Here is a 27,195-nt window from a genome sequence, read left to right on the forward strand (position 1 = left end):
AAGGGCGAGCATGTTTTCTGAAACAAATTAAAACCTACGACCCTCAGATTACATAACCACCAGGCAATGCCGGGCCAACTAACATTATAACATTTAAAATTTTCTACTAAAAGTTATATAATAATGAAAAGCATGGTAATGGTACTGTAAATATAAATACAATATTTAAGACTGCAAAAGTTTCTGCGTAGGAAAATCAGACAAGAAAATAACTACTCTATGTGAAGGACATTAAAATTAAAATAATTTAACATATGGTAGAAAACAACACAAAATAAAGTAACTGCTATAGAGAAAACACCGAATTATTAAATTATAGATGCAATGCGAAAAAGAGAATTGTCACCTTTAACATGAATAAAACATCAATAATGGTACTATATTCGTATCAAGTTAATTATATCAAAAACGAGGAACGTAAGTAAAGTAATTTCATTGAATTTATTTGCAATTTCAGTATAACAGTATCATAAACGTTGTGGGCGAACGTGTCACACAATTAGCATATGATAAAAGTTGTACAGAAATATATCTGTAAATTTTCCCTCTCCAATGCTTGTTCTCAAATGACATTGCCAAAACTAATAAGGATAGAATTTGAACGATGGTCTTTCTTACATTATATGCACGTATATTATTTACAAGATGGTGAAAAATAATTGGATGAAATCTGGCAGGAGTAGTGCAGTGGGAAAACAAAATGTGATTGTATTGCTATTATTATTAGATAACTTATATCAAGAGAAAAATACAGTTTATACGAAATATTTTAAACTTATTAACAGAAAACAAGTAAGCCTATAATGAATTATGAAATAAGAACTTGAAACAAGTTGTAGTATTAGGATATTTTTCACTGCCTTGTAATAAGCATCTGAAACTTAGAAGTTAGCACTGTCATAAGACTTAGCGATAATGAAATGTTTTTTTTGTAGATCATATTCAGAGATGTAAGAATATATGGTAAAAATCTGAAAAGGCTGAATAACTGGTAACATGGTCAAACTGTGGCCTGAAGTAGGACTATTTTTAGCTAAATCATAAACAGTTGCATGCAGCTAAATTTTTTTTACAGGAGATCTAACAGACTTTTAATTACAACAATTGCTGATTTATCAACTGATACGTTATAGGAAATTAGAAAAAATTCAGCTTTGTATCATATTAAGTCTTAGAGCTATGGCTTATTACATAAACCAATGATTTTTACGATGTTGGGTTTTCAGGTGATTTTACTGCCTCACTATGCAAATCCTAAGAGAGATAAACTTGGTTTGAGACCATTTTTCAATTCTGAGATTAATTCAGTCAGTGTAGAATATTTCAGCCTTCTACCACCATTACTCTTGCAGCTTTAAGCAGCCAAATTTGCCCAAAAATGAATTTTCCAAAAATAATAAACAAATTAATTAAATTTTACAAGGCAGTAAATCAAAAACTATTAGAGATATTGATCTAATCTTTGGCAGTTTTCAAGGCATTCTCTGGGGGTCACCTGCAGCCCCCTGGATGATTTGACATGGAATGACCCTAAATGGTTTAAAAGTGTTTCAGTACTTCTAGTATTGCCATGTCTTAGTGGAGTATTATATATAAAGTACATCTTCTCAGTAGAATAAAAACCTGAATTAAATATTAGAAAGAACTGTTTTTAAAATGCTCACAAGTTTCTTTGGTTGTACATAGTAAAAAGTGTGTTTATTTTATTCAAAATATTTCATCTGGTTTACCTGGTTTTTGAATATCACCTGATGGTGCCAGGTATACTTGATGAAACACTGTGAATAAAATAAAATAACAATTTGTATGAAGAGCAAAAGCTGCCTTCCAGTAATTACATATTAGTTTGAACTGTGTGGAACTGTTAGCATTAGTTGCCATGGTATATTACGAGGATTAGTGTTTCAAAACTTTTATGTCAAAATTATGTCATCATTTTGGTATACAGATGTAAAACTGATGAAAATTTTTTTTAATGCAAAAATGGAGCAAAATAATGTCAATTTAGGGATTTGAAATTATTTAAAACTTGTTACCTTTTTAAAGGATGTAACATTTAAATCTTAATTTGTTTCTCTATAGTCTAGATAGAAGTTTTGATGAGAATATAAAGTGAAGCTTCTGTATAATTGTGAAGTATTAAATATGAAGATTGAACCATTTTCTGAAGAGGAACAGGATGTTTTGTTGGATATCAAATTGGAAAAAAATGAACATGAAACTTTCACAACAATGAATGGCAAGCAAATATATTTAGAATTTAAATGTGTTCTTTATAACATAAATAGTGTTAAACTTACTTGTTTTAATTTAACAGCATTCCTAAACTTGTAATTATTGTTTAATAATTTTTATGTGTGATATAATTTTACATCCCAGAGTGAGGAGCTCATGTGTGATTTTTCTGGTTTTAGATTTTTTATCTTTTATTATTTATTTTTTATGTGTTAGTAGTTTAAGAATAGTCAAAATCATACTGTATTTCTTCTGTTGCTTTTTCAGTCTTAAATTACTAAGCTTTGAATGTTCTTGATGCAGTGCAGTACTGGCATCATACTTATTCAGAGTTTCACATTTATCCATATACAGGAGTTATTAACTATATTAGAAACTTCTTTAATTGAGACTGTATTCCTTATCTTATTATGGAAATCCACAGATGCATCATTGTCGCTCATTAATCCACATATTACAGTCAGGCAATGGATGTAGAAGAGATCTGTTACCTACATCGCTGTTGTGTGAATTAAAAAATAAGAAACACTCGATGTACATTTAAACACAAATAAAGGAACTTAGATAATACATATATTTTAGTGATAGTTATCTGGTTTGTTGTCATAATCTTGAACTTCAAAAGATCTATTTCATTTTTGTTATTTGTTTTTTCTGGTACTTGACTAAATTTCAAGCTTTCTACTACAGGCTTTTTCTTTCTCAAGAGCTACAGTCAGCATTTAATTAAAATATTTTTTTGTTGTTTATAAATAAACTTGACATCAAATCATATCTTAATTTCAGTTTTTCACACAATACTTTATTTCTCTCACATAATAGCTCTTCTTGTTCAATGCTTCTTCCAATATACAGTTTTTTCTCACCAATACCCTTGATACTCCCACGTATCCTGCATGTTTAAACATTGTACACTTGTAATATGGCATAGAAATAAACTTGCAAGAACTGTCCAACAGTAAAAGTGTTATATACCCTCCAGGTGCTGCTGGTTTCCTTCATACTGTAGAGCCCAAGTTTTACTTTAGAATTTAGTATTCTAGCATGCAGATGTGTTCAGTTTTTAATTGTTTTTTATTTCATTTTTTAACATGATAAACTTAAAAATTAGCTTAGTTGTTTATTGTATAGCATTTTTTTTTCAGATTTTGTTGATTTGGTTTGTGGAATTTATTGATTTAGTCATTCAAGATTTCCACAGTGTTACTTAATTATTATAACTTCTGTTGTGATTCTCACCACTATACAACAACCTGTTGCTTTTATGACTTGAGGCTATTCTGTTTCTGAAGAAGAGGTTTACAACTTGGATCTCTGTGAATTGGAATCAGTTATATATGCTGTTGTGCCTTTTTACCCAAGGTCAGTGAGACCAATCCAAGATGTGTTTGGATTAGTTCATGTTTTGGGCAGTCTCTTTTGTTGTTTTTTTCATATCCTTTCTTTGCCATGCAGTCCTGGGCCAAGCCCATGGATGCTCCCACATCTTTGTTTACTTTTCTTTGTCATAGATTAAATTTTAGATCAGTTACTATTTTTATATTTATTCCATCTTTATATTTATTGGTCAATGCTGTTCAGTTTGTAGTCCAGTTTAGTTCTTGGTTTAGCATAACTTTAACCTTTAATTTGTTTTTGCTTGCTTCTATCCTTAATACTCCAAGCTATTTACAACTCATCAATGCTTCTTTCTGAATCTAAAATAAATATAAATAATAGTCATACCTGCAACAGTGGTTAGGATCCAAAACTGCTGCTTCCAGCTGTTTCTTTGCTTCAAATTAATTTTTACAGCACAACCTAGCTAAATTTTTAGAAGGTAAAAGTACAGTCCACCATGTTGATATTTAAACCAGGAATGCCAGTTTGACATAAGAAGAAACAAATCCTGTAACCTTCAAAAGATTTAGTTGAGGGTAGTTTGATACAATGTCATAATGGAATTACATAAGGAAGGAAAAAGGTTTAAATTCAGTTAATAAGTCAAACAAATACATTTTCAAAAGGTACATTTTAAAAGTGTTTGTTTTGCTTATCAATTTTGGATAGTGTATATTTAAACTCCAAGTGTGTATGTACTGTACTAAATATGAAGTATAGTACATGTAGTCTATACTAAATATGAAGTATAGTACATGTAGTCTATACTAAATATGAAGTATAGTACATGTAGTCTATACTAAATATGAAGTATAGTACATGTAGTCTATACTAAATATGAAGTATAGTATATAGTACATGTAGTCTATACTAAATATGAAGTATAGTATATAGTACATGTAGTCTATACTAAATATGAAGTATAGTATATAGTACATGTAGTCTATACTAAATATGAAGTATAGTACATGTAGTCTATACTAAATATGAAGTATAGTACATGTAGTCTATACTAAATATGAAGTATAGTATATAGTACCTGTAGTCTATATAATATATGAAGTAATACATGTAGTCTATACTAAATATGAAGTATAGTACATGTAGTCTATATACTATGAAGCATATAGCACACGTAGTCCATAATAAATATGAAGTATAGTACATAGCTATAGTAGTCTATACTAAATATGAAGTATAGTATAGTCCATAATTAACTATTAAGTAAGTATAGCACATGTAGTCTATACTAAATATGAAGTATATAGTACATGTAGTCTATACCAAGTATAACATGTATATAAGCACATGTAGTCCATACTAAATATGAAGCATAAATATGAGTATATAGTATAGTATATAGTACATGTAGTCCATACTAAATATGAAGCATACATGTAGTCTATACATGAAGCATAGTACATGTAGTCTATAAATATAGCAGTCTATACTAAACAGTAGTCCATACTAAATATGAAGTATATAGTACATGTATAGCATAGTAACATGTAGTCTATCTATAGTAAATATATAGTATGTATACATACTAAATATGAAAGTATATAGTACATGTAGTCTATACTAAATATGAGTATATATAGTATATAGTACATGTAGTCTATACTAAATATAATATAAATATAGTCATGTAGTATATAGCATAGTACATGTAGTCTATACTAAATATGAAGTATAGCATATGCAGCACATGTAGTCTATACTAAATAATAAGTATAGTACATGTAGTCTATACTAAATATGAAGTATAAAGTACATGTAGTCTATACTACTAAATATGAAGTATAGTACATGTAGTCTATACTAAATATGAAGTATATAGTACATGTAGTCTATACTAAATATGAAGTATAGTACATGTAGTCTATACTAAATATAAAAGTATAGTACATGTAGTCTATACTAAATATGGTAAGTATTATGGTACATGTAGTCTATACTAAATATGGAGTATAGCACATGTAGTCTATACTAAATATGAAGCATAGTACATAGTATAGTAGTATAGTACATGTAGTCTATACTAAATATGAGTATAGAGTATAGTACATATAGCATGTATACGTAGTCCATACTTAAATATGAAGTATAGTATTATCTAGTACATGTAGTATATACTAAATATGAAGTATAGTATATAGTACATGTAGTATATACTAAATATGAAATATGTATATAGCAACATGTAGTCTATACTAAATATGGAGTATATATATATAGTACCTGTAGTCCATACTAAATATGAATTAAATATATAGTACATGTAGTCCATACTAAACATGAAGTATATATATAGTACATGTAGTCCATACTAAATATGAAATATAGTACATGTAGTCCATACTAAATATGATAATATAGCAATACATGTAGTCCATACTAAATATGATAAAGTATATAATACATGTAGTCTATACTAAATATGAAGTATAGTATATAGTACATGTAGTCTATACAAAATATGAAGTATAGTATATAGTACATGTAGTCTATACTAAATATGAAGTATAGTACATGTAGTCTATACTAAATATGGAGTATAGTATATAGTACATGTAGTCTATACTAAATATGGAGTATAGTATATAGTACCTGTAGTCTATACTAAATATGGAGTATAGTACATGTAGTCTATACTAAATATGGAGTATAGTACATGTAGTCTATACTAAATATGAAGTATAGTACATGTAGTCTATACTAAATATGAAGTATAGTACATGTAGTCTATACTAAATATGAAGTATAGTACATGTAGTTTATACTAAATATGAAGTATAGTACATGTAGTCTATACTAAATAACCGTTCTTCCTCATTGATATCTTTCTTCTTCCATTTCTTTAGCAAATAATTTTGTCTCTCATCTTGGCTATCTGCTTAGCCATGATTTGGGATTACAACTAATTATGTGCATGGAATTTGAGGTATATTTTATGAACTTGCTCTTTGGTGAAATTTCATACTCTTCTATTGACCAGTATATTATGTAAGAAATTATATAAGAGGTCAGATCAGTTAACTATAATGTATAGATTTTGTTTATGATTTATTGATGCATAAGTTGTATCGTGTCTCATTATAGAGAAATCTGTATTGTTTGTATTTCTAGCTACAGGAAAAACCAGTCACTTAGAAGAAAGATCTCTACATAACAATTTGATGTTTGATATGATAAAAGAGGAGACAGAAGATATTTGTGATGGAGATGTAGAGAAAACTCAGGTAATTTGTAAATTACAACTTCTACAGTTGTGTTTTCAAAGAGATTATATATGGTTGTAACTGTGTCTTTGTGGATATGTACTTGAGACTAATTGGTTATTACATGATTGTAGTTACAAGCTTAGGAACTTTACTACTGGTTTGTTACGCTGTTATAAATAAATTTCTTACAGATCTTTTTTGTAACAGTGATATTGCCAATTCACAAATGTTTAATTTTTAATGTTTCCATGGAACATACTGCAACCTTTATACTGATCACTTAAGCAAATTTCATTGTTTTATTGAAAAAAATATGAAATCTTAGATTCTTCTTCTGAGTATAAATTTTTATTATTCTGTGCTGAATCAGCCATAATCTGGAGCATCACCACACCATTTCAGTTCTCACCTGGTGATTATCAATCTGACTTTTTTTCATCATTATACAGCAATACAGCAGAGCTTCTACTAAAAATGTTTATTTTGTTAGGCTGTGATGTTCCATCCTGCACTCTTTGCATATTCCATCTAGTGTACTAGAGTGATGATTTACCACCACTTTTTAAAAACAATTCAGTTCCATAGAATTCTGTAGGAACTACATCTGGTGTCTTGATCACTATGTTTTGGAATGAAATTGTTTGGTTACCGTTTCTTTCTTGTGTTGCATGCAATATGTGAAAGCTGAACAAATGTTTTGTGAAAGTGACTTCTATACATGTGAGCTTTGTTGCTGTTGAAGCAGAAATTATTTTTAATTATATTGTGTATTGTTGTAGGGGCAGATGGGTGACTCTTGCCATGTACTTTTCTGTTGTTAGGATATTATGCATGTTGTTTATCACATTTAGGGCTCAACTTGTTGCAAATTTGTCTGTATAGTTCTAGTTCGTTGTGTAGTTTTCTGTTTTAACCCTGTTGTAGTAGGCTTGGTGGATTCCAGTGACTGTTTATCTCATGGTGACCATCAGTATTTTCAATCTATAAGTTATATGTTTGGTGTATCTTCATAAAATATGGCATTGTTTTTGTAAATATTACAGGACAACAAGTAAAACTTTTTAATTAATTGTTTCTCATAAATATTTGTGATTCAATAAGTATCTATATTTATGGAATCAGTGTGTGGACTGCTCTTAGTAAAAAGTGATTTTCATATTAAGTTTGAAAATACTTGTTCTTAAATAAATGTCAGTTTTAAACTGAAATATTGTATTTTATATGTTATTTTCTCTGCCTTAACTCTATAACGACTTTATCAATTTAAGTCACCTTATCACCGTCATAAGAATATATAAAATAAATTTAACTACCTTTTTTCATACTAGATTGACTGGAAGGTCAATTTAATAATAATAAAAAAAATTGTATATATAGTGTTAGAAGACTTAAACTAAACATTTGTATTTTTGTGGTATAATGTGTAGTCATTTCAGCATGAAAAAAGCATAATTTATATTTATTTCATAATTTTTTTATGATAGTTATGACATTGGTTAAGTGACAGATCCCACATAGTTAAGGTATAGAAAATAATATAAAATATAAAGTCTAACTGAAAACAAACATTTGAAATGTATTTAGGAGGTTTCAGAAATTATGCAAATAATATTTGAGATTTTTGATGTGAATAATAGTTTTTTAATCATGACATAAAATCACCTTCCACTCAGACTAGTCTAGACATTTTCACAAACAAATAATTATTAAAAATATTTCATTAAAAAATCTGTTATTTTTTGTACAGAAAATTGTGATCTTTACTAATAGTTTACCAAGTTTTGTAAAGATGTACATGTTGTATCAAAAGTAATATTGCAAATACTTTATGTGTGGAAATGTGTAGACAAACTCTTGCATTCTACTGAGATCATTGTGGAAGGGTTAGTAGATACGTAGATTACTTAAATATTTTTTTCTTTTCTTGTGGCTTTTCATGACATTTTAGTTTTACTAAGGATATTAATAAAATATTTTAACCCAGTATTTTGAAGTCCTATTTTGCTGATCTTTATCAAAGTATGACAGGATGTATTATTCTGCATATTTTGTTAAGTTTTTTTTACTTCACTAATAAGCTAAATTACTTTCATTATTTAAATAACATGTTACAATTGTAGTTTACTATTAATTGTTATTTAAGGAACAGGCTTGTACAAAAATTTACAGTTTTTTTTTCCGTAATTTATGTTTTTGTCCTCGCTTAGCCTTCTATCTGAAAGCATGCTTGAGGATCAAGTGGACAGATGTTATCAGATGAGGTTATTTATTTCATTAATATATAAGTTATAAGTATTTTTAAAATTAAGAAAAAAAAATTGTTTTATTACTTTCTGTGACTACTTTATGAATTGGAATTTTTGTACCTTTACACAGAATTTTCTTGTAACAAACCTTCATCTATATTTTAACCGTCAAGTTTGTATGAGAATACCTGTGTTAGAAAGCAGATATTGATAAGACTTGACAGTGTGGCATGTTCCTTTGTAGTACTTCATGTTACATTGATCAGTAGATGCTGAATTTTTGTGTTTCCTGTTAATAACTTAAATACTATAAAATAATAAAAAAAGAAACAAACACCAGTGGATCAATGGAGTTGAGTTAGCCGTCATATAAGTAAAAATAAAACCTTCATGAATCAAATTTCAATTGATTCTTCTATCTAAAAGAGGTCATTTTGAAATAGTGGAACTGTAAATGTTTGAGTTGTAGTTTTTAGACATTGGTTAGCTCTTAATATCCTGTGTATTTCTTCTTATGGATTCATTCCTCAGATCTGACAATACTGTCATCATATGACAGATTTTCTTGTACAGAAAAACAAGTTGTCAATTGGATAGGTTCATGGGTTATGCTTTGTAGTTTGTCCAAGGTGCACACACTACGACTTTGACAATCAGCACAACAGTAAAAGCTATTGCTATCTGTATTTCCACTTGTCATACCATTACACTTTTTCTCTCTACCTGAGCATTTTGATTGGATAGACCTTGCCATCTTCATCCTTAATTCTGCTAGTCTTTAACAAATACAAAACCAACTGAGGTGATGCAGGTACTGGTGGAAAGGGTCAAGCACTGAAGTGTGTACTATGTGATCACAACCTCCCTTTCTTCAGTATTTCTTGTGTACTTATCTCAGGGCCTCACTTTTCTGACTACCAGTGGTTCCTCCATTTGCTTCATTACTTTCCTTAATGTAGCTGAAGTATGTTTACAGGGTTGTCCCTCTTTCAAAGCTTGAACCAATCCATCATGGCAGTGGTTCAGTTTATAAACCTCACAGGTCAGGAGTGGAGCCTGAGAGGCAAACCAGGGATGTTCAGAAACTATTGTTTCTCTTCAACCCCACACATCTTTAGAAGCTAGACATAACTTAGGAAACAAGGGTGGGTCCTGGTTGGGAAGAGCTGGAAAGAAGCCTGGAGGAGTTGTTGCTCATGGTGCAGCTACACTTTCCCTTGTGCTTAAGACATCTAGTGGTGAAAATGAAGGTTGAGTAGAGAGATCCAGGCTGAAGCACTTCAAGTGTTAGGTGGAGAGGGCAGTAAAGAGAAAGGAGTGAGAGAATGAAAAGAAGAAGAAATAAACCCTTTGAGAGTGATAAAGAGAGGAGAAAAAAGGAGAGAAGAAATGATGGGAAAGAGGTCTTTTAGGGGTGGGGTGCTGGGATCTATAAATCTGATGGGAAGAAATGCAGTTGTGGGGGAATCAGAGTGCCCAGAGAAAACCACTTTCACTGGATGGGTGCCGAGTGTTCAAACCTGAAATGTTGAAAGCTGTTAGCACATGAATAAGGTAATACTAATCAGTATGCAGATTGAGTCACCTGTTGTTAATATTTTAACAACTCTATGGGTATAATAAGTGATTCTGTTGTCTAGGCAGCTACTAGTTTGATTCCTTAAACTCCAACATGTTCACCATAGTATTCTCATCCTTACTTGTTTGGTTAATATGTATCTTGTATGATTTCCTTGAATTAAATGTTTTCTTTCTTATTAAGTGTGATTTCCACTGATAGCATTTCATTCCATACCATATGATTTATCCTTAGACTTCAATCAGAGAGGCTTTCCTCAAGTGCAAGCATCTTGTGTGTTTTTTTTTTTTTTTTTTTGCATTCCTTACAACGCTTATGATGTTATATGGAGGACTGGCATGTTACAGAATCTTTATTACTATGGATTGCATGATCACTTGATATTTAGCTGTCAGGTCATTCTCATGAACTTGGAGTCCATAAGTTTTAACTTCAAACTGTTTTGTCCTTCGTGTCTTAATGGACAACAGCAAGCAGTTTCATGCTTTTTCTTCTAAAACTATTTACTTGAATTTTGGCAGAGGCATGAATTACACTCTGATCCAGAGTTCTGTCTGGAAGACTGTTACTCATATTAGCTAAAATAAAGTTCTTAGGATTTCTATTTTTCAGTAATCTGTTGCTTAGTCTACATATTAAGAAGTTTAGTTTCAAGCATACAAGGGCAACATACATCACTGTTTCCCTCTTTTCCACTTCTTCCTAACCATACAAGTTTTTGATGCTGAAGGTCTCATTTAATCATAGCTGTTCTATGGTTCAGTCAAGGATTTTGTCTTGAAAATCTTGGACACTGTACATAATCAGTGTTTTAATTATTGCATTGGGTTTTTTTTCTTCTTCTGTAGTCCATAGTTCACACAATTTTGTAATTTTGTAAATAGATGGTTTTTATTCCTACCTTTGGTCTGAGTATCTTGGAGAAGTTCATTGAACTTTTATCTCAAAATTTGCTTTATGTTCAACAGTGGCATTCTAGATGATTGAATTGTTTAGAATGATCATTTTTTCTGATGTGTATAGGTTATATGTTCTTTAGTTTTATTTGTATGTAATATTTTTTCTTAGTTTCCCATTATTTTGTTTTTCTCTCCATTTAACACCCATTGTTTCTTGTAGATATCCCTATTGATTTGCTCTATAAATCTTTAAATGACCAACCAATCTTTTTTTTTTTTCAATTTGTTTAATTAAGAATGTATTTATTTTTTTTATCAATAATTTTTGTTGTATGTTAATCCAAAATATGAACTATTTATAACAGAAATAAAGCTGCTATTCTTTAAACTTTTCCACTTTGTTTTGTTTGTTTACAGAATAAAACATAAGAAATCCATGTACTTAAGTAGTTTCAGTACTGTTTGTGAACAAGTAATAAAAAACATTTTAGGTAAGAAAAAAAGATGCAGCTAAAAAGGGATTCCGTTTGGGGCACAGTGGTGGGTAAAACAGTATATGTGGCCCAACTCACTAATGATGTAAAATTCTTAAGAATGCAATAAATGTGGGTGAAAGTTTGGTTTTCAATGCTGAGTTTATTCTCTTAACCTTAATATTACTCCCATCTTTTACTATGTCTGTCACAAGGTTTTAATTTTACATTAAAATTTTTATTAAACTACCATTTGTTTATGTAGGACTTGTTAGTATTGCATAATATATAAGCTTTTAATTCATATTTAATTTATATATAATATTTATAAGGCAATATTTTCAAAAATCCTGAAATTTATTTAGAGTAACACATCTGTGTGTAACTAATCTTCATTGTTTTATCCACCATCACTCCAATTACTGTGAAATTTTCAATTTTCAGACAAACCATAATTTTTATAGCCTTCAATTTTGTTTGGTTACAGAGCTATAAAGTAGAAAATCAAACTTTTTGCCACAACCACCAGTCAAATCCTTTCTTTCAGGATTTAATAGTTCTCTTTTAAGAGTAATTTAATTCAACCAATAGAAGGCCAAGGATCTCACCTATCAGTTGACATACTATTGTTCAGTAGAAGCTTCATTCCATAGGAAAGATAATTACTAGCTTGAATGAATTAGTGATGGTTGTTGTTGAATAAAAAAATGAATAACAACTATTATAATTAAAGGAAATTGTCAGCTAATTACAGGTTATTATTGTATGATATTTGGTGCATTATTTAAGTAAATAAAAATTTAGTGCACTACAACCATTTGTATAGAAAATTAGGGTAAAATGACATCAACAGTTAATTGACAGAAAAGAAAAAGAAATTAAGTACTTTATTTCATGTTTTTCATGTTTATTCTTTATTTATTATTATAAAGTAACTCAAATGTAAAAATAACAATCTCTCTACATTAGTAGTAAAGGTTAGATTAGTTAAAATAAGTAATATGAAAATGTTTCATGAAACCTGTACATAAGTGACTTCTGAGTATGATAATTTGATAGTGTAACATGAACTCTATATGTTCCACCAGTGACTTACAACTTATAATGGCAAGAATAATAGTTTATCATAATTCATAAAGCAATAAAATATAAATAGATGCATACTGTTATTAGTTTAAAGTTACTTAGGATAAATGATTGTAGATAAAGAATTCAAAGGTATTTAGGAGGTTTTAGAAATTTCAGAAATTAAATTTGGGATGAAGAAAAGTATTTTTGCCTTAAAATGAAAATCACTTTGCATATAGACAATTGAAATCAAATACCCAACATTCATGAACAAATTTTTTAGCATATTTACAATATTTCACTAGAAAATAAGACTTTTTATATGTAAAACACTTATTATGTTGACTCAAAGACTGTGGAATATTGTGAAGATATACATACCATATTAGAAGTTAGTAGTATCAAATCCATGAAGGCTAAACCAGTACAAAGTAGTCATGTAGTTGGTCTGATTGGCTGAGCTCTTGTTGAGAGAGTTAAATTACTTGCTCAATTCCTTTTTAGTTGCAACTTTATTTTACACTTAAAGTGTGTTTCATTAGATAACATGACTTTTTGTCAATACATGCAAACAAACCACAGCAATTAAAATAGTGACACTTAACAGTAACCAGTATTAGCTTTAGAAATGTAAGCCTGACATTCAGTACAGACCTGTACTTCACAGAGCCAATCAGATATTTTAAAGTACATGATGGTAATGTTTTCTCTCTAAAACAATGTTAATGACTTATAGTTTCATGTTATCACCAACATGCACTTGATACAGACGTATCACGTGACATTATCTACACTAAATGCATAAGTTAATATAACATGGTGTTCTTTAATTAGGAGAATTAGGTAAAATTAAGAAATATTTGCTTAAAAGATGGCAGTGAATAGTAACTGCCATCCGTATTATTCGATTGGAAATTTGAATCGGGAACTGTTAATCCAGTGTGCTTGGCCTAATTAATATTTGTTTATTTCAGATGTATTAACTGTGCATACTGCATGTTATGATAACACCAACTGTTATTTTTATTCACCCTTTAACTATGTTGTTTGATTGTAGAACACATTTGTTCAAGAGAAAACAGAGCAGCTTGGTGATCTGTTGGAAAATGATATTATTTCAAAGTTTAGTGACAGCAACGATGACAGTCTGGATAGTTCAAGTTATAATGGTATGAATGTGAAAATGAAAACTGAATTTCAAGAAGAAATTGAACCTGTGTGTGAAAATACATCTGGTAAGTACAAGTATCTAAACCTCTAAGTACATTAATACCAGTGGTGGGATTCAGCCGGTTTGCAATGGTTTATAAAAATCTATTCTTAAAATTTTAAGAGTTTGAAGAATTGGTTCTTACCAGTTCTTAGTCCTGTGATGGTTGATGTACAGTGTATTGACTGTGACTATGGGAATTGATGCTACCTAATCAACTGTCACTATGGAGATTCTTGCTACGTAAATCATGCATAATAGCACAATTGTAAATTGGTATGATAACATTTGAGGCCTTATTGCACGGACCTCTTCAAGTGACAGGTCAGCCATATTAGACAAAGGAAGGAAAGCATTGCCATAGACTAATGCAGGCTTACATTATCCTGTGTGAACATTTGGTATTAGACATCTGTCATACTTGGAGCAGATAGAGAAAAGAAGTTGAGTTTGAAAAATGATGTAGTCTATGTAGACTTCTATGCTATTAACATTAAACTGTGAGACTTAATGTTATTTTGTAGGTTTTACTATTCTAGAGTAAAATTAAAAGTTCATTGATAGGAGATTTAGTCTGGATTGACGTTTTCGATGTTGATGTTTTCAGTACTGGTTGGTTAATATTGCTGCCCCTCACTTTTTTAAAGCCAAATTATGCCAGTTAAACATTTAATTTATTCAGACACAGCTTGCTGGAGTATGAAGTGGACCAAAGATTTCAAGAAAAAAATATGATGGTTTTGTTGTTCCCAGCAAGAAACTTCGTTATGATCACTGTGCCATATTTGATTCCATAAACATGAAGGGAATTGACGTATTGATGGAATAGAGAACCTACAGTGTAGAAGCATCAGGAAGGAATAAAACCGTCCAGCAAGCATCTCTCAAAAAAAGAAAAGAATGAACATTTTTTATTGAAGGCACACAATATATGTGCAATGCAATTAAAAGATTGTGCAGATGATGTAATTACCAAATGCCTAGATAAAATAAACCAAAAATATATCAGCTCTACATGTAAACTTTTTAATTCAATCTACAGTGTAGCAACACAAAGCAGGCCATTTTCTGATGTTGAAGATGAGATTCAATGACAAATAAAAAAATTGATTGGACATGGGAATAGGAATTCATTCTTGGAAAACTGCTGTTAAAATAGTTGATCACATTGTAAAAGAAATTTAAAATGAAATATTTACTCAAACAGTTGAAAAAACTTTAAAACTCTATATCATCCATCATTGATGAAGCTTCAACCATATCTAGTAAACCAATGATCATGATTTTTGTAAAGGTTGAAAATTGTGATCTGTTGCCAATAATTTTTCTTGATTTGGTTGAGTTGAAAGGACAGGATGCTAAAACTATGTACACATCTCTATTAAAAATTTTGCATTATGCAGGATTTGATAGTGGATATTTGAAAACTAATTTGGTCACATTCTGCTCATGGTGCAATTGTAACATTTGGTGGCAAGTCAGGGGTGAGCATTAAACTTAAAAGTGATTTTCCAGACATCTTAATTTGGCATTGCTTAAATAATTGCTTGGAACTGGTTTTAAATTATTCTATCACTGATATACAACAATTGAGTCACTTCAAAGTGTTCATAGATAAAATCTACCCAATCTTTCTCCAATCAAAGAAAAACCAAATGTAAATTTTCAACATTTTGGAAGAAATTGGACTAGAAGTTTTGAAGGTTGGTAGAGTTTTGGAACCAAGATTGGCTGCTTGCAGACAAAGATCAAAACATGCTGTATGGCATGCTTATCCAGCATTATACAAATATTATTCTACTGAGAAAAAATATTCAGAAATGGCTTGCCATCTTTGCAAGAACTTCTTACTGGAGGATTTAGCAATAATGATAGATATACTACAAGAAACTTCTTTACTTTCTGATACCCTTCAAGCCACAAATTTAAATTTAGCAAGAGCTGAAAAACTAATAAAAAGGGCCATTAAGGCATTTGAAATGCTCAAAGAAAGTATGGTAACCTTTAAAAAGAAAATTGATGAAACCTTCTGATGCCTTTAGGAATATTGAGTTTGTTGAAAATCAAAGATATGTTGGCCTTCCTCATTGAAAACTACTGGAAGTAGTAATAAAAAATATGAAAGCCAGATTGATGGATTTAAAATCAAAAAGTAATGCACAAGAAAATGACAATAAAATTCATGAACTGTTAAACATACTTAAGCCAGATTTTTGGAATATTGATGAAGTTGTTATCCTTTGAAAAGCTGCTGTAGAAAAATTGTATGAATTCAGTGAGCTCTTTCATCATTAAATCAGCATTAATGATTTCCCTGACTCTGTGGAAAATGTCCTTCAAAATTATCATAATCATGAGATTCCAAGAACTGTACAAAAGGCTAAAAATATCATCAGTACTGTTGCTCTTAGTTCTGCAGAGGCAGAAAGAGGGTTTTCAATAGTGAATATCATATATAAAAGAAGCTGCCTTGCAGTTGAAAATGTGGCAAACCTGATGACAATTAATTGGATCGGCCTTCCATTGAATTCATGGGATCTCATTTCTTCAGTTCAAATGTGGCTGAGAAAAAACCACACAACTGATGACAAACATGGAAGGAACAAAGATTTTAATGATAATCAAGTGGTGATTTGGAAATATTTAAAGTATGGTAAATAAATTATTCTAGTAAGATATTTTTGTTATTATTTTTCATTGCAAAAAATAGGGGGTGTGTAAAGCGAGATAGAACCAGTTGTTAAAATTTTTTAATCCCACCACTGATTAACACTCACTCAAAAAAGTATTTAAGTTTTTCATAATTTTTTTTACAAGTTATTAAACCAAATGAGACAAGTTTACTTTGAAGTCTAATGATGTAAATTTTGTTGTTTTTTTTTTAAATTTTAATTGGAAATTTTTTTGCATGACAGGTTCTGAAATGATAAAATGGCAACAAAACATTTAATGCAAAGAATAAAACAGTAATTGTTACTTTAAAGTGAAACAAAAAGAAACTATAAGTAACCAGACTATCTTCATGGTTCTATCCTTCAAGGTGGATTCCTGTATGTGGTGAGGGATAAAATGAATGTACAGAACTTTCTCTGGGATCTAAACATCCTTCCACGTATTTGCCATGCATGGCAGCCATTGGAAAGGAGGAGAAAATAGTTGAGGGTCCAACCCTGACACTCCACTTTGGTCTGGAATTCCTGTAGACAAGCAGCCTTGGGGTGGACCCCCCTAGGGTCAGTCAGCTGATCCACTTAGGCTAGAGTCAACCGAGTACTAGTGTTCGACGTTCTCAATAGGTGTTGTGGACATTATGCCTGATGCTGGTGTTTGGGTATAGTGCTCACGAAAGCATGGTGTTGCTGCAGTGTCCTTGTTTGGCATTTATATGCAAAAACGGCTCGTTTGGGTTGAGAAAATATTTTACATAGAAGAGCGAACAACGTTTCGACCTTCTTCGGTCATCGTCAGGTTCACAAAGAAAGAGGTAACTGACCGGAAGCTGACCACATGTTTGAAAGGGGTTGTGTAACTGTGTGTCGAAATGTAGAGGGCGGTATTAGATGTTTGAATATATAATTTTATTTATTTTATTATATTAATATAGGTATAAAGGCGTTCCATTATATTGGTTTATTTTGGGTTTAAGTTGTTGTATAAGTAAGGCTTCTTTAATTTTATGTTTGTTTATGTTTGTTTCTTTATTTAGTATTTGAGTGTTTTCTATGGTTATGTTGTGTTTATTTGACTTGCAGTGTTGAAAATGTGTGAAGGTGACTTTTTATGTTCTTTGAATCTGGTTTTCATTTTTCTACTTGTTTCTCCAATATAGAAGTGGTGGCAGTTATCACATTGTATTTTATAAATAATGTTGGTGTGGTGTTTGTCAGTGTAGTTTTTACATAGTATAGACCTCAGTTTTGTGCCGGTTTTGAATAAATTTGGTATTAACTGGAATGTCATATTTTGTTACTAATTTTTGCCAAATGTTGGTTATTTGTTTGCTGATGTCAGGAATATGGGGTATACAGCAGTATATGGTTTCGTGGTTTTTTGATTCGTGAGCTGTATTTACTTTAGTTGGTTGATTTTGCTTTCTGTGTAGGTGTGTGCTTATAATGTTTTCTACGGTTTGTGGAGGAAACTTATTGATGTTGATGAAGTATTGTTTTATTTTGTCTAATTCATCGTTAATTTTATCTGGTGAGCATAGTTTTATGGCTGTGTTTATTTGGTTTCTTAGTATGTTGAGTTTTGTTTTGTTTCATGTGCTGAGTCCCAAGGAATGTATAGTCCAGTATGGGTGATTTTTCGGTGGATTTCTGTTTTGAATTGTGTGTCAGTTCTTGTAAATTTGAGGTTAAGAAATGATATTTGATTGCTTTCTTCCTGTTCACAAGTGAAGTTAATGTTGGGATGTATAGAGTTAATGTGATTGAAAAATTAAGTATGTGTTCTGTAGATTTGAATCCCAAGAACCGTGTCATCTACATATCTGTACCAGTATAGTGGTGGATGTAATGCTATGTTAATTGCTTGTGTTTCAACTTGTGTCATAAAAATATTGGCTAGGACTGGTGATACTGGGTTGCCCATGCTTAGGCCATTTGTTTGTATATAGTTTTGGTTGTTGAACATGAAGTTTGTTTTTATCGTGGTGAATTCTATGAGGGTTGCTAACTGGTTACTGGGAATTTCTATAGTTGGGTTGGGGTCTCGGATATAGAGTTCTAAGGCTATCTTGCAGGCTTCAGTGGTTGGAACTTCTGTAAAGAGGGATATAACATCGAAACTGGCCATTAAGGCTTTATGATTAAGTTGATTTAGATTAGACTTGAAATTAAAAGAGTCTTTGATGAATGAGCTGGCTGATGTTACATATTTGGAGAATGCCCATGCTATGTATTTACCAAGATTGTAATTAAACGATTCATGGTTCCCCAGGATCATCCTCTTGTGCAGACTTAAGATACAAAATGATTATTTGTTCATACCCTCAGTCACTGAAATCATCGTTTGCAGACAGGACCTGCTTACTCAACCCAGGGCAAGATTCAATTAAGTTAATAGGGCAGTTACTATCTCCCTTTTCAATGCTGGGGGATTTTATTAGACATAATCTGGTGTGCTACTGATATTGATGGGAGGGGTCGTTCCATAAAGCTTATGCTCTCAGATTACAACCTTTTCTCTTCAGTACTGGTTCTTATACTTATTTTCATGCACCTAGTCAGTCAGTTACTGCTATTGATCTCTCTGTCTGTTCCATTTCACTTTTCTTGAAGGGTTGACAGTAACTCATGGGACAGTGATCATTTTGAGAGAGACTTGCTGTGGTTGATGCCATATGACCCAATTGCCTCAATGGAAGTTTAACCAGGCCAACTGGCCCAGTTTTACTTCTCTCTTGGAACTTGTTCCTGCTGTCATCTGTAAGCCATTGATAGATGACTGCATCACAGCAGTAACTGGTCGTATTGTCCAGGCAGATGTTCACTGTATTCCGAAAACCTTAGCATGTTTTCCACAATATCCTAATCCGTAGTGGGATCCTGCCAGCTATATTGCAGGGAAGGCTCAAAAATGGGTCTGGAATACCTTTTGTAGGTATCTCACACTTTTAAACTGCATTGCATTTAAATGGGCCCATTCATATGCTCAGCTGTACACCATTTCTCTTGCCCTGGATCACACAGAAGCTATGCAGAACGTGAACTGTCCTATTTATACCAACTTGCTTAACCCTGTACTGGCCCTAGAATCACTTCATGTTAGTTCTCATCAATATTCAAAACCATAACTCTCTATTACTTACTTATATCCAGTTTTTTGGATACCTTTCCATGTTGGTATTCATTGGAACAAGCTCACAGATATTGCAACCAGGTGACCTATCACTGCCATGCATGTCCCATACGTGGATTATAGTCATGTATTCAAGGCTTAGCTCTGCATCAGTTAGCAGATGATTTGGAGTGAGCAACGTGTTAACAAGCTTGTCCAGATCAAACCTTCTATTGCTTTATGGATGTCTTGCTTCTATATGGATCATAATGAAGAAGTTCTCCTGGCTAAGCTATGCATTGGTCACAGTTTTTTAACTCATTCTTTTCTTTTTTAGCTGGGACTGATGCATCAATATGTGATCTGTGTGACACTCAAGTCACAACAGCCCACATTTTACTGTCATGCCATTGTTATGACTGTGAGTGACAGCACTATTTTACACATATTTTACCATGTGCTCACCCTTGACATTACCCAGAGGCATTGGCAGTGGTGACAGTGTCCACTGAAATTGTGTTTTTAAATTTTTAAGGGCCATTGGCCTTTTCAAATCTATTTAAGTTTTTAATTTGAAATTGGACTTTGTTTTGTTTTAACATGATTTCTTTTTATGTATTTTAGTAATTTTTACTTTTTTACTGGTTGTTTACAGCAATAAATGCCAACCAACTAACTCATGATTCTTCAAGTATAAACTTCCTGACAAATGGCTGGAACCTGTTTTGATAGATTATTTTCAGCATATTCAGAGAGCATATTTCTGTAATTTATTTCCATAAATGTTACTTGCTGAATATTGCTATCTTTGTAGAATCTGGAATTTGAATGATACCAAAGCCAGTAATTGAACAGCTTTAAAAATCAGTTGGTAACAAGAAAAGTAGTATGTTGATAAATATTTTTAGTATTAGTACACACCTCGGAATTTATAAATATTAATTTATAACTTCCATATAGAATTTGTGAACAAAATGTATAAAATATTAATTAACATGTGTAAGTATACAAATCATAATAAGATTTGGTCACAATAACCACTTCAACTCAGAAAACGTTTCTAGAAGTTAATCCATGAAGATAATATTTAAATGTGCATTGATTGTTATGATCCTGTTTTATCATATTTCTACTGGTGAATTTACTTTGTCTACTAAAAGCCTCTCTTTAAAGTTTAATGTTATCTGCAGTTTGTTTTTAATTCTATTCTGATTCAGGTATAAAGGTTTCTATAAAATGAGAAACTATGAAAACTTCATCGTAATTAGTTTTTAGCTTTAATATTTTCACATTGTTATTAATCATATGAGAATATTAAATATGTCTTGAAGTTCATCAAAGACCTCAACTATCATCAACCATTTTTTTATTTCTATTTCAGATATGAAGACTGGCTGTGTAAGTCAATGTCCTATTTACCATGTTGCAAAACAAGAAAATTTCTTTACAGAAGTTGTGAACTTTTCAAAACCAAATAGTGGTATATGTGGAGAAACAACTTTAAATGGAAATAACCTAAACAAATTGAATATACCCCAATATAAAAGCAAAACATACAGTTGTGTAACCAGTAGAAAGGAATTTAGAACATTGGAAAATCTAACACACAAAGAGAGGATAGAATCTGGAGAGAAATCTTATCACTGTGCAATTTTTAGAAAACATTTTCAGTGCAATAGACCCTTAGACAGTTATGAAAGAAATCATACTGGGAAGAAACTTTACAGTTGTGGAATTTGTAGAAAAGATTTTGTTTCAAGATATACCTTAAAATCACATCAAAGAACACATGCTTGTGAGAAACCTTACAGTTATGCAGTGTATAGTAAACACTTTGATACAAATAGTACCTTAAAACAACATCAAATAATACATACTGGAGAAAAATCTTACAATTGTGAAATTTGTGAAAAACAGTTTGGAAGAAATTCAGAATTAAAAAGACATCAAGAAACTCATACTGGGGAGAAACCTTACAGATGTACAATTTTAAAAAAAAACAATATGGATCAAACTCTGCCTTGAAAAAACATGAAAACAAACACAATGAGGAGAAACAGTACAATTGTGCAATTTGTGAAAAATACTTTAAATCAAAGTATTTAATTACAATTCATCAAAGAATCCACATGGGGAGAAACCATACAGTTGTGAAGTTTGTGGAAAATGGTTTAGAAGAAATTCAAACTTAAAAAGACATCAAAGAACACACACTGGGGAGAAACCTTTCACATGTGCAGTATGTGGAAAACACTTTGTTACAAAAACTACCTTAAAAGATCATCAAAGAATACATACTGGGGAGAAACCTTACAGTTGCACAGTTTGTGAAAAAGAATTTGTTACAAAATCTACCTTAAAATATCATCAAATAATTCATACTGGGGAGAAACCTTATAGTTGTGCAATTTGTGAAAAACAGTTTGGAAGAAATTCAGAGTTAAAAAGACATCAAATAACTCACACTGGGGAGAAACCTCACACTTGTACAGTTTGTGGAAAACACTTTGTTACAAGAAGTACATTAAAATATCATCAAAGAACACATACTGGAGACAAACCATACAGTTGTGAAATTTGTAAAAAAAAATTTGTATCAAACTGTGAGTCAATAAATCATTTAAAAACACACACTGGGGAGAAACCTTACAGTTGTACAATTTGTGAAAAACATTTTGGACGAAATTCAGATTTAAAAAGACATCAAAGAACTCACACTGGAGAGAAACCTTACAGTTGTGCAGTATGTGGAAAACACTTTGTAACGAAAGGTACATTAAAAGATCATCTAAAAATACATACTGGGGAGAAACCTCACACTTGTGCAATTTGTAAAAAACAGTTTTTAAGAAATACTGAGTTAAAAAGACATCAAAGAATACACACTTGGAAGAAACCTTACACTTGTACAGTATGTGGAAAACACTTTTTTGCAAAAATTACCTTAAAATATCATCAAAGAATACATACTGGAGAGAAACCTTACAATTGTGCAATTTGTGAAAAATAGCTTGGAAAAAATTTGAACTTAAAAAAACCTCAGAGATCTCACACTGGGGTTAAACCTTCCAGTTGTGCAGTTTGTGGGTTAAACCTTACAGTTGTGCAGTTTGTGGAAATATATTTACTTAATATCGCATAAAAAATGCCTATAGATATGATTTTGTATTAAGTAATAACTTAAAAAAACCTGAAAAAATACATTCTTTTTGAAAACCATAAAATTGTTCAGTTATTGAAAATGCTTTGGACAAAAAACATTAAAATTAAAAGGACAAAGAGAATATACCCTGGGAAGAAATGATATATTTTTGTAGCATCCACACCTTAGCAGTTAATTATGATTACTTACAATATTACAAATTAGGTTTTGATACCTGCAGTTGACACATCACACATATCCCATTGTGTAACTTTGTAAAATGTCATTGAAGTTAACATTAAAAGACCAAAAAGGGGGGATCCTTTAGTCCATTTCCAATGTCCACCATAGGGGATTGAATCCTACAATCCAGGATTGATGGACTGAAATTATCAATGTTTCACCAGATAACCCTACTTCATATAGTTACTTATCAGGGACCAAAATCAATATGCAAAATATAGTGGGTAAAACCCACAAGTTTTAAGTAACTTATAACTTTTGAGTACCTATGTGAGGTATGTCCTTATCAAGAACTAAAGTCGAGGTTTCAATTATAGTAGATAGAACCATGCAGAAAATTTTAATTATTAATAGACTGTACCTTCTTCATCTACTTTACATACGTCCTTATCAGGGCTCGAGTCAAGGCTTGAAAGATGGTAGATAGAACTATTTATAAGGTGTTACTTATTAATAGATTCTACCTTTCTCATCTTGACAGAAAAAGTTTATTGTTTTAAAATATTTAATCAGCAAATAGAGATACCAATTGCACCAAGAAAAGCTCAGTCTGTACCTCACTATGATGCAAACAAGAGAAATGTTTTTACAAGATTCTTCACACTATCAGCTAACTTTAAAACTGGAAAACATGTATGTATGATATTTATTTGTTCACATAATATTGTAAGATGAATATCACTTTTAATTCAGTAAGTTTTTCTGTCATTTGTCTTCTTATTACATTATATTTAGTGGTGATGTAAGCCATTTTACTTCCTGTGCATTTGTGAACTTTTTCAGTAAATTTTTTTCCATTCAGTTGAATAGATTGTGTTATTTCATGAAAGAGTTTCTATTCTTCTGGAGTGTACATGAGCATGTGTTCCAAGTGTTATCCAATAACAGATTTGCAAGTCAAACTGTTTGAATTTTTATAAATATGAATGCAAAATTGCTAGCTTGTATCTGTGAAATCAACTAATCCTATACGTATGTTTTCAGTGTAAATCTTGTCAGATACTCTTTTTCTGACTCTTCCACATTTGAATGCTTTACAAATAATACTGTCAGTGAACATGGATAGGAACAGAGATCTAGTATTCCCATAATCCAAGGAATTTCTGTTTTGATTATCTTCATAGTTCTAAAAGTCTTACATAGGTTGGCAGCCTCTAAATATTTAGGCCTTGATCTAGTCTACATATCTGTAGGCACGTATGTTCCTGTTCTGTCCCCAACACTTGTTAGCTTTAATTTGACTGTACTATTTATCATGTAATTTGTAATGACGTTTGTATGTATACCCTGGAAAGTACATAAATTAGATTTCTGTTTTTCACTTTCCTTATGTGAATAAATGATTATGATACCCATTTTTCTAAATTGAAATGTCTTTGTGCACACCTTGTAAAAGGCTTCTTGCATGTTGTGGCTGACCAACCATTGGCTGTGTCAACTGTCCTACAGCCACTTGTCACCGAACACACACACACACACTCATACTCTTCCATGATTATTTAAATATTCTTATATGAACTTAGATTCATACACTATGCTTAAGTCTCAGACCTGATGCAAACATGGTAGGCCTAGTTCTGCAATTTACATTAGTAGCATTGCACATTAGAACAAGCAAAATTACGTTTTGTGCTCTTGGACCAGGTAGTAGGCCTGGACAGAACAATTGCATAGTAAATTCAATTTAGTTCTCACAGTTTTGAGCATGGACTCAATAAAATGAATGCAAAGTATCTTAAAAATTTTATTGGTAGGTACAGTATATGAAATTAAATCATAAGGAACACAAAATTATTGTTTATAATTAATATCCAGTAAGAGGTATGACTGCCTTGAGCCTGTATATGTTATTGACAACATGCTGGAATTCTTCTCACAATGTGTTTGATGTATTATGTAATGATAACTTAAAGATCTAATGAGCAGGTCTATTTCATTTATATTTGAAGAGTACTAGTTTTTATCTTCTACATGATTGAGTTATGTTGTTAAAAAGATATTTGATAATGCTTGCCAAATGAAATTCATAAAATATTTCTTTCAGTTAATTTTTGTTATGACTATTTGATATGTACATGGTAGGATATGTTTGTTTAATATTCTAGAAGTTATTTATTAGTAACTACATGAATAGTTTTAGTTAAACCTGATGGGTAATGTGCCAGACTGTGGACCTAATGTGGTTAATGACTTGTTACTGCAAAAAACAACAAATAAATTACCCTCAGCCATGGATATTATATAAGAATGTTGTTCAAATCTTATATTTTGTCCTGAAAATTATTTTTAGTAGATTGTAATGATTAGTTGTCTTCCATTTAGTCTGCCACCTGAAAGTTAAGGAGAGCTAATATAGATAGTCCTTAGTTATTTTTTTTGCAAAATCCAACACATGTACACTGACAATGTCATTTACTTCATGAGCTTAATTAATTATTGGTTGTTAGTGTAATTCTCTGAGCATTTTACTTTCTATTGTAAAATTTAACTTAATTGAATTTTAGCTTGTGATTAGCAATAGTTTGTTTGTTTTTTCTTTGTCCTCTAATATTGGTGATTATTAACTGGGAATTAGTTCTTTCATTACCAGTGCACCAGAATGTTACCTGAATATAAATATGATAATATGAAGTTTAACTAGAATGAAACTGTTTTGTTAGTTCAGATTTTTATACTTTTTACAGTAGTCATGTAAATATAGTTTATCCAGATACTAATTGTCTTATGTTTTTATTGACTCAGACATAGAATATTTTATGTGTTGTGTTAAAATCATTATATTTTTCAAAAGGTTTTTTAGTAAAATGATGACTGATTTAATAATCGTTAATTGTAAGCCATAGTCATCCATTGGTTTAGAAATATTTTTGTCTGATAACTATTATTAAATGTATTTTGGTTATAAAAATTGTCTCGTTAATTTTCATATCTTTGTGATTATGATGTGACTTTGTGTTATTTTAAATTGCAAATGTAAGATTAGAATATGAATATTTGAAACAATAAATAATGAACTCATATGAAGATATAACACGAACGAATTTAGCTAGCAAACACTGAGAAATGTAGCCATTTCATTACCATCTATTGGTAATTAATGTCTCAAATCCATTATTTCATATTACACGTTGGCACAAATGTTAACAAATAATGGTTTAAAGTAGAATAGTTGAAATCAGGCAAGTTATTATTTAAGTAAATAATTAAAACGTTTGCTATTTGTTTAAAATGTAATGCTTACTGGAAAATAGAATGCATTTTCGAAAATTAAACAATATACACTTTTACTGGAGAGCATATAATTGATTTCTAAGGTTTCACCCATAATTTATTTTTCATTTGTTTTAAATAATGTGATTTACGTAAACAAACTTTAAAGTGAATTATGTATCTATTTTATTTGTAATAATGTTAAAATGTTACGTTAAGGTAATGTTATTAATAGTGGCATTATGAAAAACAGAAAGCCCATGTGAATATTTCGTGTTATGTGTGTTGTAAAAGATTATTTAGTGCAAATATTACTGTCTAGTTTGTTTTGTGAAGAATATTTCTTGTTTGTTTAATTGTTATTAAAATATTGTTAAAAGCAGACGACTGTTGGAAGTTGTTTGTCACTCTTTGATTTAGAGAATATAGCGAGTAGACAATTCAGTAATAAGCATCATCGTACGAGAGGGTAATGACAGACAGACATATGCGAGAACAGAAGAAA

General features: G+C 30.9%; 2 protein-coding genes across 5 annotated transcripts in view; both read left to right on the forward strand.

Annotated features, from left to right (window-relative positions):
• Positions 1-294: 294 nt before the first annotated feature.
• On the forward strand, positions 295-27,078 carry LOC143235298 (uncharacterized). 4 transcript variants are annotated; one of them, XM_076473320.1, is made up of 5 exons: positions 295-417; positions 2,083-2,239; positions 6,745-6,857; positions 14,162-14,339; positions 21,477-27,078. In XM_076473320.1, exons 2-5 carry the CDS (start codon positions 2,146-2,148, stop codon positions 22,118-22,120), a joined length of 1,029 nt encoding a protein of 342 aa, XP_076329435.1. In that variant the 5' UTR covers positions 295-417; positions 2,083-2,145; the 3' UTR covers positions 22,121-27,078. The 4 variants fall into 4 exon arrangements, with proteins under 4 accessions (XP_076329435.1, XP_076329432.1, XP_076329433.1 ...); XM_076473317.1 differs by lacking the exon at positions 295-417 and adding an exon at positions 459-702 and having other exon boundaries at positions 2,088-2,239; XM_076473318.1 differs by lacking the exon at positions 295-417 and adding an exon at positions 488-792.
• LOC143235723 (uncharacterized) overlaps positions 22,188-27,195 on the forward strand; it is a gene marked incomplete at its 5' end in the record, with an annotated part of 40,213 nt that continues 35,205 nt past the window's right edge. The window contains 2 exons of the mRNA XM_076473931.1: positions 22,188-23,104; positions 25,024-25,124. Of these exons, the coding sequence (XP_076330046.1) occupies positions 22,188-23,104; positions 25,024-25,124 (1,018 nt within the window). The remainder of the gene's footprint in view (positions 23,105-25,023; positions 25,125-27,195) is intronic.

This window comes from Tachypleus tridentatus, chromosome 12, assembly GCF_004210375.1.
Source record: "Tachypleus tridentatus isolate NWPU-2018 chromosome 12, ASM421037v1, whole genome shotgun sequence".
Taxonomy (NCBI): domain Eukaryota; kingdom Metazoa; phylum Arthropoda; class Merostomata; order Xiphosura; family Limulidae; genus Tachypleus; species Tachypleus tridentatus.

What these genes read in the sequence shown, in the direction of transcription:
- LOC143235298 (XM_076473320.1), top strand. Translation starts at nt 2,146, where the DNA reads ATGAAGATTGAACCATTTTCTGAAGAGGAACAGGATGTTTTGTTGGAT. An exon ending in AACTTTCACAACAATGAATG is followed by an intron (nt 2,240 to 6,744) that starts GCAAGCAAATAT and finishes TTGTATTTCTAG; the next exon opens with CTACAGGAAAAACCAGTCAC. An exon ending in GAGATGTAGAGAAAACTCAG is followed by an intron (nt 6,858 to 14,161) that starts GTAATTTGTAAA and finishes GTTTGATTGTAG; the next exon opens with AACACATTTGTTCAAGAGAA.